Below are 23,580 nucleotides of genomic sequence, written 5' to 3' on the forward strand. Positions count from 1 at the left end.
TCATTATTCATATGTTCATTCTACTTAGGAGTACATAGTTTTTTCAAACAAAATAATTTAATTTAAACTACAGAACTTCAACCATGAACGCAATATTTTATGTCGTTTTGCACTTGTTTTTGTGCAACTATGCTCTCTCTTTCAGGGCAGGTATATCCTTCTCATTCTCCTGCTCTCTTTATCATCATTCATTCTAATTTGTAATGCTTAAACCTAAATTTTATTCTCTACCTTGTAATTTTTTTTTAAATTTTTTAATTAGATTATACAAAATGGTATTTTGAATATATAAATCTAATAAATGATATACGAATATATATGATATGACCTAATTAATGGGCGATGTTAATGATTTACTTCGTTACAACTATTCTTTGAGGTTTTTAAACGTTTTTTCTATAATTACATCTTAAAAATTGACCTTCATTAACTTTGATATAATTATTTATATATATAGGATATTACCAGGTCTAGATGTAAAAATTTGAACTTTTTTGATGGGATAAATGTGAAAATCGAATTTGAGTAATACTTTTTTTTTTTTTAACTATATAAATACATAGTCCATAGTATTATAAAAATTTAAATAAACTAAATTAGATCGGTAAATATTTACATATTCATACAACAACCTAAATTGATTGAACTTGAAGTATCATATCCAAAACTAAACCCAATATTTGTATGTACGCCTACAATATAATGTTGATAATCAAACAATCAAAGACAGAGTAAAAATTGTCAAATTTTCTTAAAATCTTGTGATATTTTTCTAATAATTTTATATCTATCTTTAAACATTTAATATATAAGAGTATTGTGTACTTTAACATTGAAGCCTCTGATTGTTTTGGGTTTATACAGTCAAACATATTAAACATGCTCAAAACCTTCCTTAATAACGATAAATATGTAGGACTAGACCGATTCGGGGCAGGAGACAAAGCATGTTCGGAAGATGAAATAATAATACACCAATCACTTTCAAGACCATTACCAAGCGGAATTCCAACATACACAGTTGTGATCGAGAATGGGTGCATGAGCGGATGCACCATTACCAAACTCCATCTAAATTGCGACTGGTTCAGTTCCGCTAGACTCGTGGATCCATCAGTGTTTCGAAGGATCCGTTTTGATGACTGCCTTGTTAACGATGGAAAACCCATTCCTGCATCTGGCCTTATCAGTTTTCAGTATGCTAATACTTATCGTTACCCTCTCTCGGTTGCATCCTTTGTTTGCAACCCATAACTTTCTCTTACAAGTTATAAGGGGGTCTACTATCTTTACTAGGATATGGAGTACTATCTAGGTTGACTTTATTATTATTATTATTATTATTATTATTATTATTATTATTATGTAGTATTTAATTAATTTTCAGATGTACCTCTCAAAAAGCATGAGTAAAGTAAGCAATCACTAATTAGAGCTTTTAATTTCAAGGGTTCTCAACTATATATATTTTTATTTATTTTTATCGGTTTTTCTAATCTATTCATCAAGATTTAGAGAATAAAATAGGTAGCTATTTAAAATATTGTTTTGAATGTTCTCTAAAATATTATGACATTTATTTATTTCATTAGATATCTTTCTATTAAATTTAAAATAATTATTAATTTATTATATATCTAAATCTATACATTATGTACATAGGTTAGAAATATGATATATGCTTCTTATTATATTTGAGTATGCTTAGAAAAATTGAAATATATTCTTTATGTTATTATAAAAGTACTTCAAAGATAGAGTCAAGTTCATTTATTTGATTTTAGCGTACATACAAGACATTAAAGAAAATTAATTTGTCATATAGAAGGTGAGAAATCAAAATTAAACCCTTATAACAAGTGTGAAAAAAATCCTCAATCGTTAGCTTAATTCAGATTTTTCTAACTTATATATGGTGTAAATACATTAAATCACAATTTAGATGTTTAATTTATATATATACTCCTATTACATGTTGATCCTTAAAGAACAAATTTATTTCTACAAATTAAACTTGTGAAGTGCCAAATGAATATAGTTTTGTTATATGCAATGTTATTATATTGGAGTATTGATTATTTTAATTAAAGGAATAATTAATTATTTTATTAAAGGAATGATTAACTAATTATATTTATTAGTTCATTATTTTATTAATTATATTTATAATATTCCTCTCATCAAAAAAACAAATTATTTTAAAGGAACAATTAACTTATTAATTATTTCATCTAAAAAAAAACTGATTAATTATTTTTTAAAATAAATGATTAACTTGTACATGATTGTATGATTAATTTTGAATAATTAGAATTAAATTCCACAATTAACACATAGACATGTGTAGCCACTCCCAGGAGGTTGTTTTTCAATGCATTCTCCAACTCTTTTGTAGGTTTCAAAGCATTTTTATTTACACGTACTAAGTTCACATTCTCCAGCTATTGCTACCAAATTAAACAATATATAAATTGTGTTTCTAATTATCATAAAAAAAAATGTATAATTGTTAGTTTAATTTCTAATTATCATAGAAAAAAAATATGTATAACAATATAAATTGTGTTAAATAACTATACAAGAAGAAAAAGTTGAACGCCAACTACTACAACAACCTGAACAACGACGTTTAAGATGAGCTTTTAAGGGGTTTGGACTGATATACACAACTTTATCCTAATTAAATTATTTTAGGGTAAAGTCTGTCTACAACTTTCTCCCCATGCAAAAAAATAATTGAGTAATAATTCTTCATTTCAAAGCATGTGTCAAATTTATTTTTGCACAAATTTTAACAAATTAAGTTAATTGATAAAAAATAAAAGAAAATTTTGTGGGACTCAAACAAATATAAACTACAGATAGCTTTCTAAATAAAATAAATAAATTTCTAGTTGACTAGCAAAATTTCTAAAATAGAAAATGGAATATATATACAAAAAAGATATACGTATTTTGGTATATCATACCTGAAAAAATGTGGAAAAAAATAAGAGTGCTAGTAGCATTGTTAAGCCATTTTTTGATATTTGTAAAAATTGAAAAGCTTTAGGAAAAAGTTTCTGGTTGATGTTTTTGTTTATCGAGGGATATTTTACATGAAAGGGCTTTTATGCATATGTATACACGTAAACTGATGCTACATTATTTTTCTATTTTAGGTAAATAATATTTATTATGCATGATTTTTGTATTTAATCTTATGAAATAATAATATATGTGCATTTAAGAAATATTATGCAATATCGTTAATTGTATGATTCGTTTTCTAGTTTTAATTGGAAATATCATGTATTTATGAACAATAAAATTATAGTATGATTTTTGTTATTTATTATGAGAAATATTATGTATTTACGAACTAAATGCAGTATATATCCATCCTCAAAAAAAAAGCAGTTTTGTTTCTAATTTTAAGAAATACTTCCTCCTATTCAGCCTAAATGTCCCATTTGATTTTTGGCACTATTCATTTATCACTCTTAATTTGTATTTTATTCTTAATCTATAAGTTAAAACATAGTCATGTAGGATCTTGTTTGATTTGTCTCAATACAAGGAATATTAATATCAACTTTTTATAATTTTTAATTAAGAATAATTTAAGATATTAAAGGTTAAAATATTGCCTCGGCAAGTGTAAAAAGTTAAATGGGACATTTAGGCTGAATAGGGGGGAGTATTATGTACTTGAGGACTAATATGTTGTATGCTCAATTATTTGATTTTTGTTTCTATTTTTAGATTATATTGTTCTTATGAATCGCATTCTTCTAATTTACTTAATTTCTTGTATAGTTAAAATGTTTTTATAATAATATGAGAATTGGATTTTAACTTAGTTGGAGAGTAAGTATCACATTTTTATGTAAGGTCAGCCTATCTTTCCCTTTTCTTAGTCTATATTATATTAAAAATAAAAGATTTTTGATACAATAATGAAATTCATAATCTTTTCCAAGAAAATTGTATTGATAAAACTCTTTACAATGATTTATGAAGGAATTAACGAACCTATTTTATGAAATTGTTGTCAATTATATTGATTTTTTCCTATTTTTTATTGTACGATTTTAAATATTGTCTCTATTTTCTGTTTCCAAAAATCATATTTCATATAAATGAAAATTGTATTTAAGAAATAGATAGTATAATAGAATTTTTTTTTTCTTGAGTCGAGAGATTCTTTGACTGTATTCTCTTTGGATATAAATTGCCGTCTTTCTTTCTTCCCAAACCCTGATCATAATTTATATTCCTATAAGTTGAATACACTGTATATAATGATGATAATATAATAATGAAATTTTTTAATACGTTGTATTTTCAATTACATGATTTCTGTACATAAAAAAATTACATGATTTCTATTTCTATTTTATATTTTATTTCGAAATATTCCTTTTGTTAGTTCCTTGCCTTATATAGATTAGATTTTATCACATGTAAGATAGGAGAAGTATATTATACTAATACTAGTATTAATTGTTTTGTTTTATTTTAACACAAGAAAATGAGAGAACTAAGTGATAATCATATAAATTTATCACATAACATGAAAAACTATCAATTCAAGAATGTTGAAATTTCTACATGCTAAGAAAACCAGCAGAGTAAAGATGATCAGACACATTAAAACTCATTCTTTTTAGCATCATTAGTGACTAAATATCAGACGAAGTCTTAGAACTTTCAAGTAGTTTAGCTAACCAAAAACTTATTAGGTAGTTAACTAAATTTTCAACTTACCAGATAGTTCCAAACAATATTTTAATCTATAATATATATATATATATATATATATATATATATATACAATACAATTATGCAAAAATAATGAAACTTGAGGAATATAGAGAATAATAAAACAATAATTACTCGATCCATTAAAAATAAATTCACTTATTATTTATTTTTAACTAAATTGATCCATTAGTTATAATTGCCAACATAAATCCCCTTTTGTTTATAACCTTTGTAAGTCATGTAATTAAGAATAAACAAAAGTGAGTTTATTTTTAGTGATTATACATTTATACTCGATAGGTGAGTTTACTTAAAATAAATAATATGTAGGTTTATTTTTACCGGATCGAGCAAATGTTGATTTATTATTGACAATTTTTCCTAAAATTTATTTGCAATTAAGATGCCACATCTCCTGGGATCTGCTTAACACAATTTTTGTACCCCCCTTGTCTACAAGTAGAATCCCATCTGTGATAGTTCAAAACATGAAGAGATTGTATTTGCAATCCGAAAAATCGAGCAAGACAAGACTACGAGACTATGACCTATCTCGCCCTCCGGGAGGAGCAATGCCCTTTCTAATAAGCATATCATATATACGATCGATTTTCACGGGCTCGATATCAAACAGGCAGTAAGCATCCACATTACAAGTCATATCCCCGCTGAAGATTTTAACTGATAACGTTTCCTGCATCTTCAGATACAGATCTGGGGGTATCTTGATCTCATGGCAGAGCTGTTTCTCCTGCCAAAGTATTCGGAAATGCAAAAAGTAAGATTTTTAGGAGTGAAAACTGTATTAATAAACAATTTTCTAAGGTTAGCACAGATATAACCTTAAGGGTAAGGTAGAAGTGGGGAAATAAACATTTAACTTACAGCTTGAGAAAGCAATTCTTCGCCCGGATATCTCCCTATATCGAAATCATCAGCAGAGGTGAAAGTACTCTGCCCCGATATCAATGACGATGATTCACTCCCAGTTTCGAAAGCCATGGACATATGTTGACTAAATTGATTAGCTCTACAAGCACTTTCTTCAGCTTCTCTTCGCCTTTTCACCTCAAAAGATTTATCTGCCTCAGCAGATGTACGGCAACCAGCAGCACGAGCTTCCTGCAGTCATTACAGGAGACGATGTTACAGTGAACGTGATATCATCTGATTTTAATTAGAGGTCCTTAATCTGATGGTTTATAAAAATTGAGGATTACAAAATAAACTGTTCATTTCTTTTCAAGTTAGAAGCTCGGAATGACTGTTCACAAGTTAAAATATTTAAATCCTCATCCACAAAAGTCTTTTAAAAAAGCACATCAGCTAATACTTGACTTTGACTACAGCTATACAAAAACCTCAGAGTTTGGAAATTGAAACTATGATCAAAGGCTAAACCCTTAGAGTGTATTTGAATGGAAGGAAACGGTGGGAAAGAAAGAGGAGAGATTTGGAGGAAAGAAGAATCCCTTATTTAGATAGCAAAATGGAAAGGAAGGGATTTAGAGGGGAGAAAATTGAAAGAATTTGATGGATTTTTTTGTTAAGGCTCCAATCTCTCTAAAGTTATAAAGATTTGAAAGAAAAACTCTCATTTTCCTTTCTTTCCCTTTCTTTCCCTCCTATACAAACAAGAGCTATTTCCCTTCCACTTCTCTTACCTTCCTTTCCCTTCTCTTCCTTCCCCTTCCCTCTCTTTCTTTCCTCTCCAAAATTATTATCCAAACATAGTGTTAATGTTGTGGGAAAAAAAATAGAGACAAAAGAAAATGACACGGTAATTATTTTAAAGAGTTTTTATTACGGGTACAACCTCTTTGGTATTACAAGGTGAAAATTGCATACATCGGACCCCTCCAAAATTTCAATGACATTGAGGTAATCGAATGTTGAGATTAATGGGTAGTCAAGAGCTTACACCTTGGCTAACCAAAGTTTGTAAAAGTTACCCTGACACTGCCTAAGCTAGCCAGAATAAGTCTGGCTTCAGATCTCTCATAGCATCCGACGTACAAGATCGGGTTTGAGATTTCTTATTAATTTATCATCTATCTAAATATTGGATGGAATAATTGATTATGTTACTAAGAAGTTGTATTTCATCTATATGTACAAAACAAATTCAATTTTTGAACATAGTTTTATAGTATGTTCTAACAAAATCACAATTAACAAGCAGAGTCATAGAATATCAGCCTCTATGGTGTTCATAAACCATAATCCAGCCAGTGCTTGAACTCCAAAAATATGTAGCTTTAGATGAATTTCATGTCAAAACTAGCATCAACCTTAAAGAAAAGATTTTTGAGTAAATTTTTTAGATAGCTCAGGCTCAAATTCTCCTGTTAAGCATGTACTCCCTCAGCTCCCCTTTTATATTTTCATAAGGAATATTCTATTTAAGACAGAGGAACATGTACATGATTTTTCATGCGTATGTACAAGTTAAAATATATGCATGTGAGATTTTATTAGATTCGTCTCGACATATATAATTATGTTATAACTTTTTATAATTTTTTATGAAATGCATTTATAGATAATGAGACTTGAACACGTGCTTTGAAAATTATGAAAAAGCACATCAAAAGGGAACGGAGGTCGGAGGAAATAAGTGATATGAGCCCTCTTTACTGAGTGGTATAAAATATAAATTAAAGGCTTTACTTCACCTCAAGTTCCAGAATTCGTTTGCGAGTGCGATGTTCTGCAATTATAGCCTGTAGCATATCTTCATGGTCTTCCTTTGAATGGAACCGCATGAAAGGATCATATCGACGACATATTGCCTTTTCTTCAGGGGTCAAGTCCTTCTCAAAAGAACTGGGATAAAGCAAATTTCTCTCAAGTATGAATTCCTTCCTTCTGTTTCTCTCATCAAGCCTGTCAAGTGTCAAGGTAGCATGAATAACACCCTGCAACAAAAAAAACTTTTGCTTTTCCCTACCTTCTTACCAGAGTGAGAATAAAGTAGGAATTAAATTCTATGTGTTGTACAGTTGAATTTTGATAGGGATCAAAGCAAACTCCTAGAAAACGTTCAAGTTTTTATTGGTGCAACAGCTACATGATCCAAATTTGAGCCCCAGTTTCAAAAACTATGTGAAGCTCATAATAAGGCAATACATTAGTTTAGTGATACTAATACAGATGGGTAACTTCTTGCGTATTTATCAAACAGACACCAACTATTTTGTTCACAAATAATATCCACCAAACGATCAGATAACAAATCTTATGGACATTCACAAACCACAATCTATTGGATTTAGTAACATTGACGGTCAATATCAGTTCTGCAGTAGGCAGGTTCAGAAGAACACCTTCAGATACTAGTGTAGTCAATGTGTGATCAAGCATAATCTGGCAAAAGATACAAGCTTGTCTTGAAAAAGAATGACTTTTATGACTGTGGAGTGTGGATGTCATCATGTCATCATTGTACCCGAACAGTAACAGCTATCTCTGCAACTTATACTTAAAAGTCAGACTTACATTTCCATTTAGATGATAGTTATATCATAAAAGCTACATTTATAATACGACTAGCAGTAATTAATTGATCCACAACCATATTTTGAAGTCTCTTCTATATGTTTTGTGGCAAGTACCTGCCTAATTGTGTCCTCATACAAAAATAATCAAACTAAGGCTTACATCAGCCAATAAAAACAGGGCGAGGTCTAATTAGTCTAAATACGTTCAGATAAGGGTATCCAAGTTCAATTTCAGAGCTACAACTACTTAAGATTAGGAGCAATAAGTTCAAATAAGAGATAATAGTTATGAGAATCTAGGGTTAGCTTAGTGGTTGAGGGTTTTCCCTTTCACCCTTGTGACAGAGTTCGATTCTCACCACCTACATGAAGATTTAATTCCCACTCTCCCCTTGTATTGATCTCTAGCCTATCCCCAAATCAAAAAAAAAAAAAAGATTTAGTAGTTATTGAACAAAAACTTGTTCTGTTCAAAAAGTTGGAGAAGAGTTGTGAAGATTGAGCATATGTAAGAAAGAAGAATCTATCAATAACAGCGACATTTACTCAAGTCCATAGTTTACCAGTTCATTAGAACGTTCTACTTATGAAAAATGCCTGAAAAGGATAGTGAAGTGAATAACCTACCTTTTTGAGTAAATATGCAACACCTTCAACTTAAGCTCGCGCTCTTCTTCAGTATCTGCATCCTTGAATTCCATCTCCGCAAGCAACTGCTCAGCATCTATATCATATTCCGTGTCAAATTCACGGCGCTTCGGGTTGAATCCGCTTAAACTCACCAAGGAGGAATCTTCTTCCTTTGGAGGTTTCTTCCCAATTGGGTTTACATGAGAATCTGTACTTCAGATGCAAAGTGAATGTGTAAAACATATTATCACGCAAATGAATACCAAAAATTTAGTTGGGGAAAAGGATCATGCATATGCAAGGAAGTAGAATCCAAACACTGGGGCACTTAGACTCTTTGGTAACCTCTGTAACATAGATTTGATAACAATATGATTTGTTGAGTAACCGTGATTTAGGTAAAAAGGAACTTTATGCTATTCCATGTCACAGTTAAAAGGCCTTTCCTTACTTCACTTAGAAGAATCATCAAGTCAGAATCTCATCTTCAAGCAACAAGCATAACTTTTTGGATTCTTTTATGGAAACTCTATTTCCCAAGTTACTCGAGTCAACTATACTAATCAAACAAGGCACGTCCAGGATCTAACTGCTAGGTAAAATATTAATTTAAACGGACAAATCTTTCAGAACCTAGATTACATAACTACATGAGCCTTTTAGCTCAAAAATAACATAACTAAACATCACAAGTATTTTGCAAACCCGTCATCTTGAATTAGTTTCTCAGCATCTTATCGTACAAAATTATAATACTTCAAGCATTTATGTTGTCCTTCTGATGATTGTAAAAGAAAGAAATAACTCACCAGCATTTTGCACAGATAATAATCGGCCTGATAGACCTTTCTTTGGCAATTCATCAATTCTGCCAAATATATTTGAAAGGTACGGCATGTAAGCACTGGTAAAAGGCTTGCATTAAACAACAGAAGAGATTTATGTTTACTTGACTCTGGTAGGAGAAAACGTTGGCTCTGCTTTCACAATGTGATCACCAAAAGGAGTGGATCCTGTAAATGTTGTGAACACATACACAATTTTAGTACATGTTTTCTGCATACCTTGTGTTTTGCTATATACTTGAGATAACCACATAAAATGGACAACTGATTCGAAATTCAAGCACAAGAAAAAAAAAAGAAAATAAATGTCTTGTCACTGGCTCAAGTTTGTGCTACATATATTAATGTGAAGTTGTTGGGAGGGAGTTCCTTCTCAAAAGAGCAGCTGCGTACAATTTTACGTAAATCTTTATCTACAACTTACCTGATCTTGATTTCTATAAAATAAAATAAGAACAGACATGGAAAAGTTTCTACCCAAACAAACAAAATAGCCATTTGAACAAGAAATTTTGAACCAAGAAAACCAAAAATAGGCTAAACCACCTGACACGTCATCATTTCATTTTAAAGGCTCTCAAATAAAAAACCCAGCTATAATTAATTGATTATGAATCCTATCTGCATGCCTATTCTTTACTTGTATGCCACCGCCTTCCTACTATTTACTGTATTTTAGGACTCATATAACTAATCAAGACAACATCCACCCAACATATTTCGCAATGTCCTAAATCGCAAAGGACATGTGAAACCTGAGTTATATGTTTATAGTTGTATTTAAAAATTTTGATGCAATATGGTTTCTGTATTTGACAATGGCAAGTTCTAGTTTGCTTTGCTTATTGTTGTTGAATTCAGATGGATTATATATTCATTCTCACTTTGTCTCTCTTGCAATTTTCAGTTATTACTACTTATCTATTATCTATGCAGTATAGTCATTGTGTTCCTGGCCTGATAGAATGATATTGAAAAAACCGGCCTAAACTCATGCAACCTCAAAATTACCCCCACCTACTGCTCTGCCATATCTGAAAAAATATAATTTTATTGACCTTATAGGTCAATAAATATTCATTAACTCGTTACAGCATCATCAACTATCCACCAAATAAAAAAAAGAAAGTAACAATTAGTAGCACAAACTTACGCGTAGCCAACAATCCACATGATCTTTTAAAAACCAAGAAGCCTGGTATATAAACTTAAAATTAATTATTCGAAAAATATAACAAAAACCTCTTCTATCTTCACTATTTTCCTTTGCCATAGCAAGAAGCTCATTTCGATTTTTCCCATCAACATGAGACATGTCCTGGACGTAAAATGTAACTCTTTCAATGATTCAACAAAATATTGGGGAAAGCAAGACCTGACAAACAAAAATTGAACTTGGTTCATGTCATAATTTCATACCGGGCAAGGGAAATTTGGTGAATTCAAGTATACATTTGTATAGTGATTAATGCACTGCTCTTTGTTCTTAGTGCCCACATGCTCTGCAACCTCTGCCCAGTTTCCTAAACCATACATTTCAAGTCCCTATAAAAAGAACATCAAAGATAGGAGAATGTAATCAAATGAAATCCCTACATCCTTGCAAGTACTAAATAACTATGAAATGCAGCTAAAATGCTTGAAAGATTTCAACACCTCCAAGAGTAGTATCTCTTCATCCGCATTCCAATCAGAAGAAATCAGCGGAAACGACAAACTATCCTGTTATTAGTATATACAGAACACGTCATCAGCAGCCTTGACATCAACTTTAGGCCTTAGGGAAGCAGGGGGGGCGGGGGAGTTAATAATGTGTAATTAAATTGTAACAACGTAGTTGAGAATGGAACTTGAGAGGGACAACTGTAGATGAAAGACTTGACGCACCATAACTCTGTAATCATGATCGCTTTTGTGAGGTTTCATATCAACTCCAACAGAAAAACATTCTATGCACAGATCAAAGTCAGGACACATAGCACACTTGATACGAATTCGACCGGTGATATCTTTGTTGCAGTAGTTACAGTGGTATAAAGCCTTCTTTCCATCCCCTGTCCCTTGTCCTGAGTCATGAGAAAAAAAGAAGCCAAAATAAGGACGATTACACATAGTATGTACAACTTGTTTGATAAAAATATTCAATAAAGCGGTCAAAAACAAAAAGATTGTCTCATAAAATGGCTTTTCATTTTAAGCAAAATTCACACACAAGGCAAGTACAATTACACTTAGTATGTACGAGTACGATTTTTTGGTAAATGGCTTTTCACCAACTTTACATCCACATTTTGCTTTAAATTTTATGAAGCGATCCAAACCAAAAGATTTGAATGAATTTTCAACTATAAAAAAATTAGCCAAAAACGAAAAAAAAAAAAAAAAAAAACAACTGGAGAAGCTATTTTTAATAATTAGCTGTTTTGTATATACAATACTTAATAAACAGCGTACTTTACCTAAGTGTTACATAAATAAGTAAATAATCAACGCTACGAGCGGATGAAAACAATCAATGCAAAAATATATGTTAAACAAGCTAAAAAACCATGTCAAGGAGGAAATATATCTATTGGGCATGATATCAATTTCACACATTCAAGGCAACCTATGAATACGCCTCATGATTTTGAAAAACTCCAATTACCCCAGTCATTCACAAATGTCACCATGTAGATCATTTCACAGATATAGCATAGCATACAATGTTCCCTCATCTAGCACTCACGTAATTCATACTTGTACTAAACATGCTTAATGAGACGTTTTGAGCAAAAGCAAATACCTCCTAAAGCAGATTCTATGCTTTCCCCACTAGAGGCATTCTTTTTCCTTCTTGATCTGCAAAGGAGCCACAGATGGTTAAAACAAAAATCCAAGCCAACCATGAACCAGAAAAGAAGTGTACTCATGAAACAAGAGCTATTAAAATACATTTATCCCCTTATTATGATCACAATATGAAATTTAGATAGTAAAGGTATAAATATAATCATTTTAAGCTCACTTATTAACAAGAAACCTTACATAAATAAAGGTATATACAGCATTATTTCCACCACCTGTCATTTGGGTGATTGCATAATGAGAATAGAACATGCAATTGAGAAATACAGCTTCTAAATTACTTCACCAAAAGTGTTAAGAAGGACTACCAACTGCAGCTTAAAATTGGGAGTCGTACTAGATGGATGGGCATTATACCTTTTTACATGAAGATTTAAAGGTCTATATGAGAATGCCCCTAGGTTTTCATAGCTCACAACCTGTAAGGTATGTATATTGCAAAATTCCTTCATCTTTGAATCAAGCACCTAGATATTGGTTCAGACATGGTTTTAAGCAATCTTACTCCTTTCACTAGTTAGAAAGGTCTTGTGCAACTAAATATTTTTGTGAAGGTGAATGATATGATCAATTTGAGAATGTTTTCGTTGCTCTTACTACTTTCTAAAAGTATAAGTATTCTAGTTTCCATTTGAAGGATATAGGTGAGCTTAAATATTTTTTGGACATTGAAGCGGAGAGGAACTCGAAAGTTATTTATTTGTGTCAAAAGAAGCATACGCTAGACATTATTTTTTTTAATTCGACAACCTTGGATCAAAACCTTTTCATTCTCTTATGGAACATAATCATAAATAGCCCCACTAGTCCTCTTCTTGAAAATAGTGACTAGTATTACAAGATATTTGGTCTACTAATTTAAGTCTCTTACAAGACAATTTGGTTTATTCTGTGGACATTCTTCCCAATTTCTTGGGGTTCTTGACCACGAACATTGGGGACGTAGCTATCCTGCAATTCGTGTGATCCATTATCTCAAAAGTTATCATGGTCAATGTATCATCTTTGCTCTTACTGTGATATGAATTTAAGTGGATGGTGCAACTCCAATTAGGTTAATTGTTTTCTTAGTCGTTGCTCTTTATCTGATTGACTTAGTTTTTTTACTCACCTATTATTGTGATATATGGCTGCTGTAATATGTAAGCTTTGGTGTTTTAAGGGTTTGCTTGATGGGATTCCCCACTCGAACACCAGATACTACTCTCCATATTACTTGAAATACAATTTTCCGTGAATGTAATTAGCACATTGAAATTGAATTCAAGATTGCAATATTAGACCTAAACCTTCACATGTTCCTACTTCCATATAACTTGCAGGATTCCACCAAAGTATTAGGTCAATCCCAATTTCTCTTGCTTCTTTGCAAGCACACTTCGCCCCTTGTGTGCCTCATGCTAAGGCTTGGCCAAAAATGCCTTGGCTAGGTGAGGCAAAGCCCACTACAAGAGGCGTACGCCTTGGGCGCCTCGATGTGCTTCACTTATGCTTGTTGGGTTGGGTGATTAACTTATGCTTGTTTGTTAAAAAGAAATGAAACTCCATCTCCAAGGTTTAAATGAAAAACTAAAATGATAATCAAATCATATACATTCAATCCGGATATAAAATCTCAACAAAGATAACAAGTAGAACTATTAGCACCAGTACGAAATTCTTGGCAATCTAACATCATTCAAAGTCTGATTATCATTCATGAAAGTAGGCTGAAAAAGTAAATTCAATTTAGAAAAGAATAATTGAACAAACAAAAAATGATGAAACTAAGGGAAAATGAAGAAGTGACCTTTGAGTTGAATCTTCATCAAAATGAACACGAGAACGACCCATTTGACTGCTTCTTCTTCTTCTTCTTCGAATCAAATTAATTGGAAGAAACCCTAAAAATCTGTAATATTCAAATGCAGTCGCAGTGACTTAGTACTGTACTATGATTACAGAAATCAGAAAAAGGTAGGTCTGATGAATTTCGTGGCTAGCAGGTAAGGTTAACGCATTAACACTACATGATTTAGGATTTACAGTTACATCTGTATTGACCTTAGAAAATCAAAACAGACTAACTGTTCATTGTTTCACGATTTGACATTTTTAAATAAAAAGATAATAAATTAAAAGTTTTAATATTATTCTATTTAATTCAAATATAAAGTATATCTCATGGTAAAACCATCTTATATAAGAATTTGTGGTTTCTTTATATTCTAGCTCACGTCGATACTCTCAAGTGGACCTGTGCAGTGGGCCAAATAAAAGATGGAACATGCTTAAATGAAAATGAGTTGAGTCGGACTTTATTAAATACAACATTAGCGTAAAATGGCTGGGCCTATGGAGCCCAACCAACTCCAACTTGGCCCATAATTTTTTATTAAATATTAAATTAAACTTCTAAAAATAATCATTCGTATTTTAAAGCAAATATTTCATTTACTTCTGCATAAATTTAAAAAAATGTGAATAAGTTAATAAAAAATTGAGGAATCTTGTGGAGCTTAAAGAGATACATTTACAATTCTTTTTTACTTGCACTCAAACCAACATTGGAACTATTTATCATTTTGTAATGATTTATTTATTTCAGCTCCTATACATGAAAAAACTATAATCATATAAGATTTTGTTTTTTTCTCGTCACATATTTTCATAATATTAAATTTTTATAATTTTTATTTATACATAACTCTATATGATTCGACAAAACGCATTAAACTATGCAAAAAAGTATTTAGATACAAGTTAAAAAAACGAAAAAAGTATGAAAGAAATAACTTTCTTAATAAAAAAATAAGACAATTACTAAAAGAGGAATTTTTTTGTGAAATTCACCAATAAAACTTAGTAAAACAGAGTTCATCTATATTCAATGGTTACAAATACAAATTCAAAAGGAAAATTAACTTTATCCATTTATCATGTAACATTTTAATGAAAAAAACTCTTTTATATATGGAAATTATAATGTGACTTATTGACAAGAAATAACGATCCATTTGATGAATAGCATTAAATGGTGGTAATGAAAATCATTTTTAGTGCAAAATTTCATTAAAAGTTTCTTATCATTCGCATGGTAATGAAACTTTGATTATAAAAAAAAAATTTGTTTACAAATTTCCATTACGACTTAATACCACTCTCCCAATGGTAATGCATTGAAATTAATTTTATGAAGAAAATGAGATGATTAAAGTTAAATAAGTATGGCCATAAAGTAATTTAGAGATTTTTCAACTAAAATTACAATAGTTTTTCATTTACATTATTACCGTAAGTATATATAAATATAAAAAAATTATGATACCCGGCGCTTTTATAAATTTGAACTTTAAAAATAGCACGACCTGACAACATGCTGTTACATGTTAAAAAGTCACTAAAAATTCATCTACAATTATACAAAATCTCAAGTTTCTTCAATATGCCTACTTATAATTTGTTGTTTTCCATAACATTCAATTTCAAATTCAATCTTCAAGAACCCTAAATTTTCTTCTCTTTTTCCACTTCAATCAATCTCTTTCACTCTCCGCTCAAATGTCTTCCTATGGTATCCGTAAAGCTTCTTCTCGCTACGATTCATTCGATTCGCAAGCTTCTTCACCATCTTCTTCTGCTGAATTCAAATCATTTCTGTCAAATCCCAGATTTTTAATAAAAAATGAAGTTTCCAAAACCAATGCTATTATCAAAACTAATTCTGTTAAAAATGAGCAGAGTTTTACATCTATGGTGAAGAATTTCATGGAGAAGAGAACAGTAGGCAGTTCTAAATCTAAAATGACAAAAAATAATGGTGATCGAGCATTGCAGCTGGTTATTCCTGCAGATTTCATTGCACAGGATTTGAAAAAATCTGCTTGGAAAGGATCAAATTTGAGTAATCTTCCTACGAAATTGTTTGGTAAAGCATCGAATTCGAGCTCAACCTCGGGTGAGAAGAAGGAAAAGGCATTGATAGAGGTGAAGACGAATACGAGGACTTTAGCAATGGTGCTAAGGAGTGAAAGGGAGCTTCTTAGCTTGAATAAAGATCAGGAGGCGGAGATTGCTGAGCTTAAGTCTTTGCTTCAGGAACGCAATCTTGAAGTAATTTTCACTTCTTTATTATGTTGTCATCCTCTTGCTTAGTTGAATTTTTATATCCAATTTGAAAATCAGCAATCTCATGATAATACCAGATTTTAATGGATTGCTACTCTTGTTTGCCTGGTCACTATTTACCATTTGATTGGTCTCAATGCATACGCAATATCAACTTTTTAATCACGAGCAACTAAAAAGTAAAAATTAGTTGGTTCATTGAATAGGGTAAAAACAAAGAGTATACAACTATGAAGATCCGAAGAAGTATGAATTAAATGCCATATAAATTAGTCATTTCTTTTTCTGGATTTTGTTGAATATTATTATCACAATTTTTGCATGTTTGTGTTGTCTTAAGTTAAGAATACTGATTGGAAGTGTTTGGTGAATGACTTTTACTTTTTGATTGAATTTTGGTTTGTTAGTCGATCAATAAGGCAAAAAAAGTGTTCGGCAGGTGGCTATCTAAAGTTTTTTTTTAAAATCAAAATGAAAAAGTTTTATTGGCTTTCAATCTCTTTTGTCTTGTTTACCCACCTTTTGCAACAATCAATAATTACTTTGGCCAAACATCTCCTAAAACAGTTGAAGCTAAGTCAATAGAAACAACCAATACATCTAGATCAAACAAACCAACAGAAAAAAACGTCAACAACCAATAGATAACAGCATTTCAATATGGTCCTACGGATGCTTTATAATCAAAAACCTTGGACTTCGTATGATTTAATGAATTACGTTCAGTTGTCATATATTAATACGGTAGCGAATTTTGCTATCACATTGTTTCTAGCTTACATAATTAAGGAAATAGGATGACATTATTTTGCAAATACTTTCTAATTTATAGTATCCTTAGTTATAATAGCTGTGTGATTTGTATGTCTCCAGTTCAATTTATGCAGGGATATCAAGAGGAAATATCATCAAGAGGATATTAATGTGCACTTGTTATTCACGTGAAGGTGCACCTCGCTCCGTTTGCTATCAGGACTAAATTGGAAACCTCTTTGTTTTTTCAAGAATTAGATTGTATACATACGACCGTCCAAACTCATGTTATGTTGAAGACATGAATAGTTAGGCTAAGGAATGCGTTCTGTATGCTGAATGACTTGTTTTTTTGGACTAAGTAGTTGCTGATGTCTATGTGTCTGCTTCAATTGTTATAGGTGATGGGCTAAGCTGTAAGCCTGTAACTGTGTTCATGTGTGTGCTTCAATTGTTATAGGTAGAGAAGTAAAAGGATTTATGCTTTGAAGCAAAGAGAAGAGATAAAGGCGCTGAAAAGCGCTGTTTTGTTTCCGGAAGAGATGAACTTAAAACTACAACAGCTGTTAGAGAAGCAAGGTTCAGAACTCAATCAAGCAAGGCAGGTCATTCCTACTCTTCAGAGGCAAATTTCTTCTCTCACGGGTCAGCTACAATGCCTTTCAGAGGACATCGCTGAGGTATTATTTCGATAACAATTACTCCAATTTTTTTATTTCTTTTGAGAGGACTTCAAAGAAACAAAATTCTTGCTAGTTCGTCAGTTTGAAGGACAATCAGAAGTCAAGACAACCCATATATCACCACCATAGAAAGTTATGCTTGTTCTCATGTAAAACTTGGATATTATTCATTGCAAGAGCAAGAGAATTGAACTAATGAGAGTTCTTCAGGTCTTAGTGAAAACTGCTTACTGCTTACAATACCGTGTCGCTTTTGGGCAAACCAGACATTGGTACACGAATTTGAAGTGGAAGTCTGCTTAACTTGATTATATAACTTTCCAAGAAACAAAAAAAATGTTGAGTTGAGGATTTAGAACTTTGTCTTATATAGTGCAAGTATGCAACTTAGCAGTCCTTAAAACAGTCACTAACTCATTAGTCACTAGCATAATTTACAAAATTACAAGCATATATTGTACTTCTATATTTCAAAACAGCATTGTTGCCGCCTTTGTGCTTACTCCCTCCATTCCTTTCAGTTTACCACATTGCATTCAATTTTTTTATCTCGGGGGAGCAAACTTAAAGGGATAGAGTATGTTGAATGAATTTCCGATATTTCAATTCTTTTACAAGTACATTTCAATTGACAGTTGGTTAATTTTGCTAAAAATACAGGTTAAGGCAGTGAAGTACACATGCAAGGCATATAGCTCACCAAGAACACCAATATATGATCAAGAAGAGGCTGCTAATTACCTGGTATGTTTCATTATCAATATTCACTTTCCCATATTTTTAATATGATGAGCTCCATGCATTCATGATTCAACATGTTGGTTGTCCTTGGTCACGCATTGCAAGCATGTATGATTGACAAGGAAATAAAATACAAATAGCAAAATATATCAATGGGATTAGACTAGAGAATTTACTTGCCTACAAATGAAACTTAAAATTGATGGATACAACTTGTGCTTTGACCCTTTATCTTTGACAATTTACATTATTGTTTAAGATATGTTATTGCAACCACTGATTCAGGATTTCAGCGATGATGATTCAACTACACCTGACAGTCTAGATGACACGTTGATGAATGATGTGAACCCGTGCTTGACACCATGCTATTCAAAGATGAAATCTACGGTACATGCCACACTCTTTCCAACTCAAGATGTATAGTGATATGCAAGCATTTTTTACCTGTATTTTTATGGCAATGGGTCAATGATAGCATCATTTTGCGAAACAGCTTTAAGAGCAAGTATTTTGTTTCTCAATCGAATGAATTGAGACAGTGGGGTGTGATGAAGATCTAGAGGTTTATGAAGTGACTCGGAAAATGATGTCAAGAAGTTCTGATCATTTCAAATGTTTGAGACTAGAAAGTAGCACGACTTGTGCAACTTTTCGCAACTTAGATGAAAGTAAATACAGGTACAAAAAGAGAATAGATCATCATGTTCTTTGAAGCAGATACTTCTATGTTTTTAGTGTCTTATTTATTTCGAGTTGTCATTTACCGTGAGTTTTCCACGCTTAATAATATTTTTTAATAAGATGAAGGTGACAATTATTGTCCATATTTTTGTATAATTCAAGTCTGCTATACAAGCTTTCAGATTATGTAATTGTTGTAGCAAATTTCAAGGCCCGCTAACATAAGTAATGGGGAGGAGCCCTAACTCAACTAGCCTTCTATTTTCATGTCCAATTAAATCAATGTCTGGCGAACAATTTCTAATGCGCCAACTCGAAGCTTTGAAACCTTTTTAGAGTTTCATGTAATTAGCCAAGCAATCTGATGAACTCTCACATCAAACCCACAAAACGAGTAATTACACAAAGAAGCTTAAAGTTTGCCACAACAAAATCCTAAATTACTTTCGAACTACAACAGAGGATGACATTTTCATACCAGAAAATGCTTTCAAGTCATTGATACAAAGGCTTTATATGACAGCAAAAGAAGCCATTTTCGTTATATATATATTTATGTATGTATGCACATTACTAATCTAGTAGTCTACCACCTTATGTGATTCTTCCCTTTGTTCCCTCCATACAATCGGAAAAGGCTATAAGCTGAGACGCAGGAGAGAGCAATAGCGCAGAGACTAACCGCTAACGAACTTGCAATTCCTTCCGCTACTTGGTTACAGAACTTTCCGTATAACCCACATGTCTCCATCCATTGCAATTCTGCTTGTCCGAACTTTCCAAGCACAGATGACTGTATTGCTGCCGCAACTGCTGCAAGAGTTAGGTAAGCCATCACCTGAAAAGTTGGTACTAGTTAAGGCTTAGCATATGTCATTAGTTAAGGCCAAGATAGTCATGGGAACAATCGCACGGATTGGGAAACATCACTCAGAAAAATTCACTGAACAAGGTCTAAATAGATTCACTTCATTCTAAGCCTTTTCATCTAAAATCAAAAATAAAATTTATCAAGTCTTATGTGAAATCCACCAACGACAAAAGTTCCACCAATGGCAAGTCTAACCCGAGGTGAATACAGCTTACCATCAGTTGTTTACTCATCTGTTTTACTAAATTTGCTACATTGGACTACATAAGCTCAAACATTATAAAGATAAGAATACATCCGTTCGAACCAAAATGGTGCAAGTTATTCATCCCAAGTTCCCAACCAATTTTCAAAAACCTAGTCAATAGAAATAAATTAAGTAGTGACTCATGAACCCTATACCAAACAAGATACTCATCAATAAATGTAAGAGGTACTGTTTTCTCTATTGACCCTCAAAGGCTCAAATGGTACATAATGGTTAGTGTCACAGTGTCAGTATAATTTATTGAACTTCTTTAATGATAGTATATGCTGATCTACTACATCAACAACATAGGGACCAGCAATACCAAGCTGTTTAGCTTACATTAGATTATGGATCCTTATTACCTAATGTGACCCACCAAAATCATATTTATAGATTAATAGCATAATACTTCATAATTATGTTTTGTTCTTTAACATGGGACACAATTACATAAACATGCGGGTTCGCGATATAAAAAGATCACAAATTATACTCCCTCCATCTCATTATTCCACCTATTTATAATTAGTAAAGTTTATCAATTAAAAACCAATTAAGAGATAGGAATGGGGTCTTGTTCAGTTGGATAGCAAGTATCATTCTAAATTTCTAATAGGTAAAATCTTGAATTTGATTCTCATCTAATTTTTTCTTTCCTCGGCCTACATATAATCCAGAAAACCAATGAAAAGACAAGAGTTGACAACCCTAAAATATTTAGTGCACCACATAGCACCGCTCCATCTAGGTACATTAATGGTTTTCAAAAGCAAATTAATTGAGTCCTTGAAGCAAATTAGTCTTTGCACCACATAGAAGACTAACGGGATGGGGTGGAGCATGAGAAGATATGGCAAGTACATAGAGACCAACCTTTCGAACGGGGGTAATTTTGGGCATGGGCAAAGACCTTAAACTAATTACTTGCTTATATAAGACCTTAAATTTTTTGAGAAAATCAAAATAAATCTGTTTCCCGGTAAGACGACCTTAAACAAGATTCTCATAATATATATTAGACGGGCTATTTAACATATATGAGGTACGTCTTACAGTGAGGCCCTCTCATACAACAATTTGTGTTATTTTTCTAAAACTTAGATGATAATAATAGAAGTATACCTGATCAACGGAGAAGATGGCCCAAGCTAGAGGTTTGCTAAAGAGAACACTTCCTTTGATCATTCCTACAACACATCTCACTGTTTGCATCAAAGAATATGCTGCAGCTATCCCATTAGCTATCACCAAGAACCTGTTATCATAACATACAAACAGGGTAAACAAAGTACATAAAAAGTGCTCAAAGTCCCTTAAATTAAAATATTTTTTAAAATAAAGGCAGCAAAAAATAATTTATGTTACTTTCATTTCAGTTTAATTATTTATTTTCAGATCCTAAACTTTCAAATAGATGACTTAAAAATTATTCTATATTTTTTATCAATACTAACAAAGAAAAAACATTGGAAATAAATTGTGTTTGGGACCTTTGTTTTTTTGACATGGTATATGAGTTGGTGCGATAAGAAGTCACGGGTTCGAATATCGAATATCAATCAAACACTTGATAGTTAAGTTATTCCTTTACATGGTATAAGAGCTAGTGTAACAATCAGAAACAAAACTTAGACTGATAGTTGAGTTATTCTTTAACATGTTATCGGAGCGAATGTAACAAGAAGTCACGAGTTCGAAGCTCAACCAAAAGCTTAAGCCGATAGTTAAATTGTTTCTTTACATTAGTATTGGAATCGGTATAACTAAACGTCATGGGTTCAAATCTCAACCAAAAGCTAAGCTAATAATTAAGTTATAACAAATTAGTAAAGGAGTAAATCTTACACAAGTGCTTTCATATCAGTGAATTTAGCCTTCTTTGTAATGGAGAAGATGACCTTAACCTCGGTATCAAAACCAATGAGAGCAGCTGCAAGAATACCAAGCCCAAATATCAAAACCCTTAACACCAATTCTGCCATTTTCACCCTCTTTTCAACAACTTTAGCAGTGCAGCTTCCATGGTAAACTGCCACATTTCCAGGACTTGCTCCAACTCCTCCAAAACTCATCTTTTCTTCCTTCACAACTACCTACTACTTCAAAGATCTAAACCAATAATATAATCAATGTGTAAGAAACTGAACAGAAAAAACTTTAATATTTTGGAGAAAATTTTCAAACTTTCTCTTTTTATACAACCCTAACTCTCACAAATCACAATCAACCCAAAAAGGTAAACAAGAAAATTAACAAAGTGTAAAGAAATAGGCAAATTAACTCCAGTACTTCTGGCCTGTGGGTTTTCGCCACTAGCCAGTAAAAACAGATTGAGAGTAATGAAAAAAAATGCAAACTTGGTCTATCTTATAAAGACCCATTTAATCATAAAATAAGAAAAGTATTGTAGGACCCAAAACATATGCAAAAAATGAAGTTGTGAACCAAATTTCACCACAAAATCAAACACATTTTTAATTTATTACAAAAAGTTTGTGGCAAAACAATGATAATAGTAATAGTGTGAATGGTAGTAGTTGTACTACCCTAAATGAGTGTGAAGCTTATATTTCTTGGTCACTTATGCAAGGTTTAGAGAAGTGACAAGTGGGAAAATATGGGCAATCGTGGAAGTAAGAAAGGTACTTTAGAAACAATCACTAGGGGGTAAATGTGATGAAAGGCGTCCCACCGTATATAATCTTAAACTAGGCCTTAATTATTAACTTATAGAAGTATTTCTATTAGATTATAGTGTTATTAGGATATAATTCCGTATAATGCACAAATTTTTAAATACGTTAATATTTTAATAAAATTTTAGATTAATACAAGTATTAAATAAAGGTGGATAATAAAGTATTTATATATGTATATTGTAAGTGAAAAAAAAAATTAAATATAAAGAAACTCAAAATACGTT

General features: G+C 31.8%; 3 protein-coding genes across 3 annotated transcripts; 1 reads left to right on the forward strand and 2 right to left on the reverse strand.

Moving 5' to 3' along the window:
- Positions 1–5,107: 5,107 nt before the first annotated feature.
- On the reverse strand, positions 5,108–14,651 carry LOC130815072 (transcriptional adapter ADA2b). The gene is made up of 12 exons (XM_057681410.1): positions 14,358–14,651; positions 12,507–12,562; positions 11,609–11,787; positions 11,378–11,443; positions 11,141–11,266; positions 10,964–11,039; positions 9,826–9,889; positions 9,686–9,744; positions 8,874–9,084; positions 7,422–7,632; positions 5,632–5,868; positions 5,108–5,497 (listed from the first exon to the last, which is right to left on the reverse strand). The coding sequence occupies exons 1-12, from the start codon at positions 14,399–14,401 to the stop codon at positions 5,288–5,290; spliced, it is 1,539 nt and encodes a 512-aa protein (XP_057537393.1). The 5' UTR covers positions 14,402–14,651; the 3' UTR covers positions 5,108–5,287.
- A 1,270-nt stretch (positions 14,652–15,921) lies between these two features.
- On the forward strand, positions 15,922–19,672 carry LOC130815335 (uncharacterized). The gene is given in 5 exon segments (XM_057681774.1): positions 15,922–16,660; positions 17,889–17,912; positions 17,914–18,108; positions 18,772–18,855; positions 19,138–19,672. Coding segments are annotated over 5 exon segments (996 nt in total). The 5' UTR covers positions 15,922–16,108; the 3' UTR covers positions 19,279–19,672.
- A 39-nt stretch (positions 19,673–19,711) lies between these two features.
- Positions 19,712–23,280, reverse strand: LOC130815336 (CASP-like protein 2B1). Its single transcript, XM_057681775.1, has 3 exons — positions 22,503–23,280; positions 21,780–21,912; positions 19,712–20,374 (listed from the first exon to the last, which is right to left on the reverse strand). The coding sequence occupies exons 1-3, from the start codon at positions 22,727–22,729 to the stop codon at positions 20,123–20,125; spliced, it is 612 nt and encodes a 203-aa protein (XP_057537758.1). The 5' UTR covers positions 22,730–23,280; the 3' UTR covers positions 19,712–20,122.
- Between the last annotated feature and the right edge of the window lie 300 nt (positions 23,281–23,580).

Source organism: Amaranthus tricolor, chromosome 6, assembly GCF_026212465.1.
Source record: "Amaranthus tricolor cultivar Red isolate AtriRed21 chromosome 6, ASM2621246v1, whole genome shotgun sequence".
Classification (NCBI taxonomy): domain Eukaryota; kingdom Viridiplantae; phylum Streptophyta; class Magnoliopsida; order Caryophyllales; family Amaranthaceae; genus Amaranthus; species Amaranthus tricolor.

Excerpts from the sequence above, each read along its gene's own strand:
- LOC130815072 (XM_057681410.1), bottom strand. The coding sequence starts at position 14,401 with ATGGGTCGTTCTCGTGTTCATTTTGATGAAGATTCAACTCAAAG. Across the intron at positions 11,444-11,608 it reads ATCATGATTACAGAGTTATG|GATAGTTTGTCGTTTCCGCT; the intron begins GTGCGTCAAGTC and ends TACTAATAACAG. Across the intron at positions 5,869-7,421 it reads AACGAATTCTGGAACTTGAG|GAAGCTCGTGCTGCTGGTTG; the intron begins GTGAAGTAAAGC and ends TAATGACTGCAG.
- LOC130815336 (XM_057681775.1), bottom strand. The coding sequence starts at position 22,729 with ATGAGTTTTGGAGGAGTTGGAGCAAGTCCTGGAAATGTGGCAGTTTAC. Across the intron at positions 21,913-22,502 it reads ACTGATATGAAAGCACTTGT|GTTCTTGGTGATAGCTAATG; the intron begins GTAAGATTTACT and ends TTATGATAACAG. Across the intron at positions 20,375-21,779 it reads CCATCTTCTCCGTTGATCAG|GTGATGGCTTACCTAACTCT; the intron begins GTATACTTCTAT and ends CCAACTTTTCAG.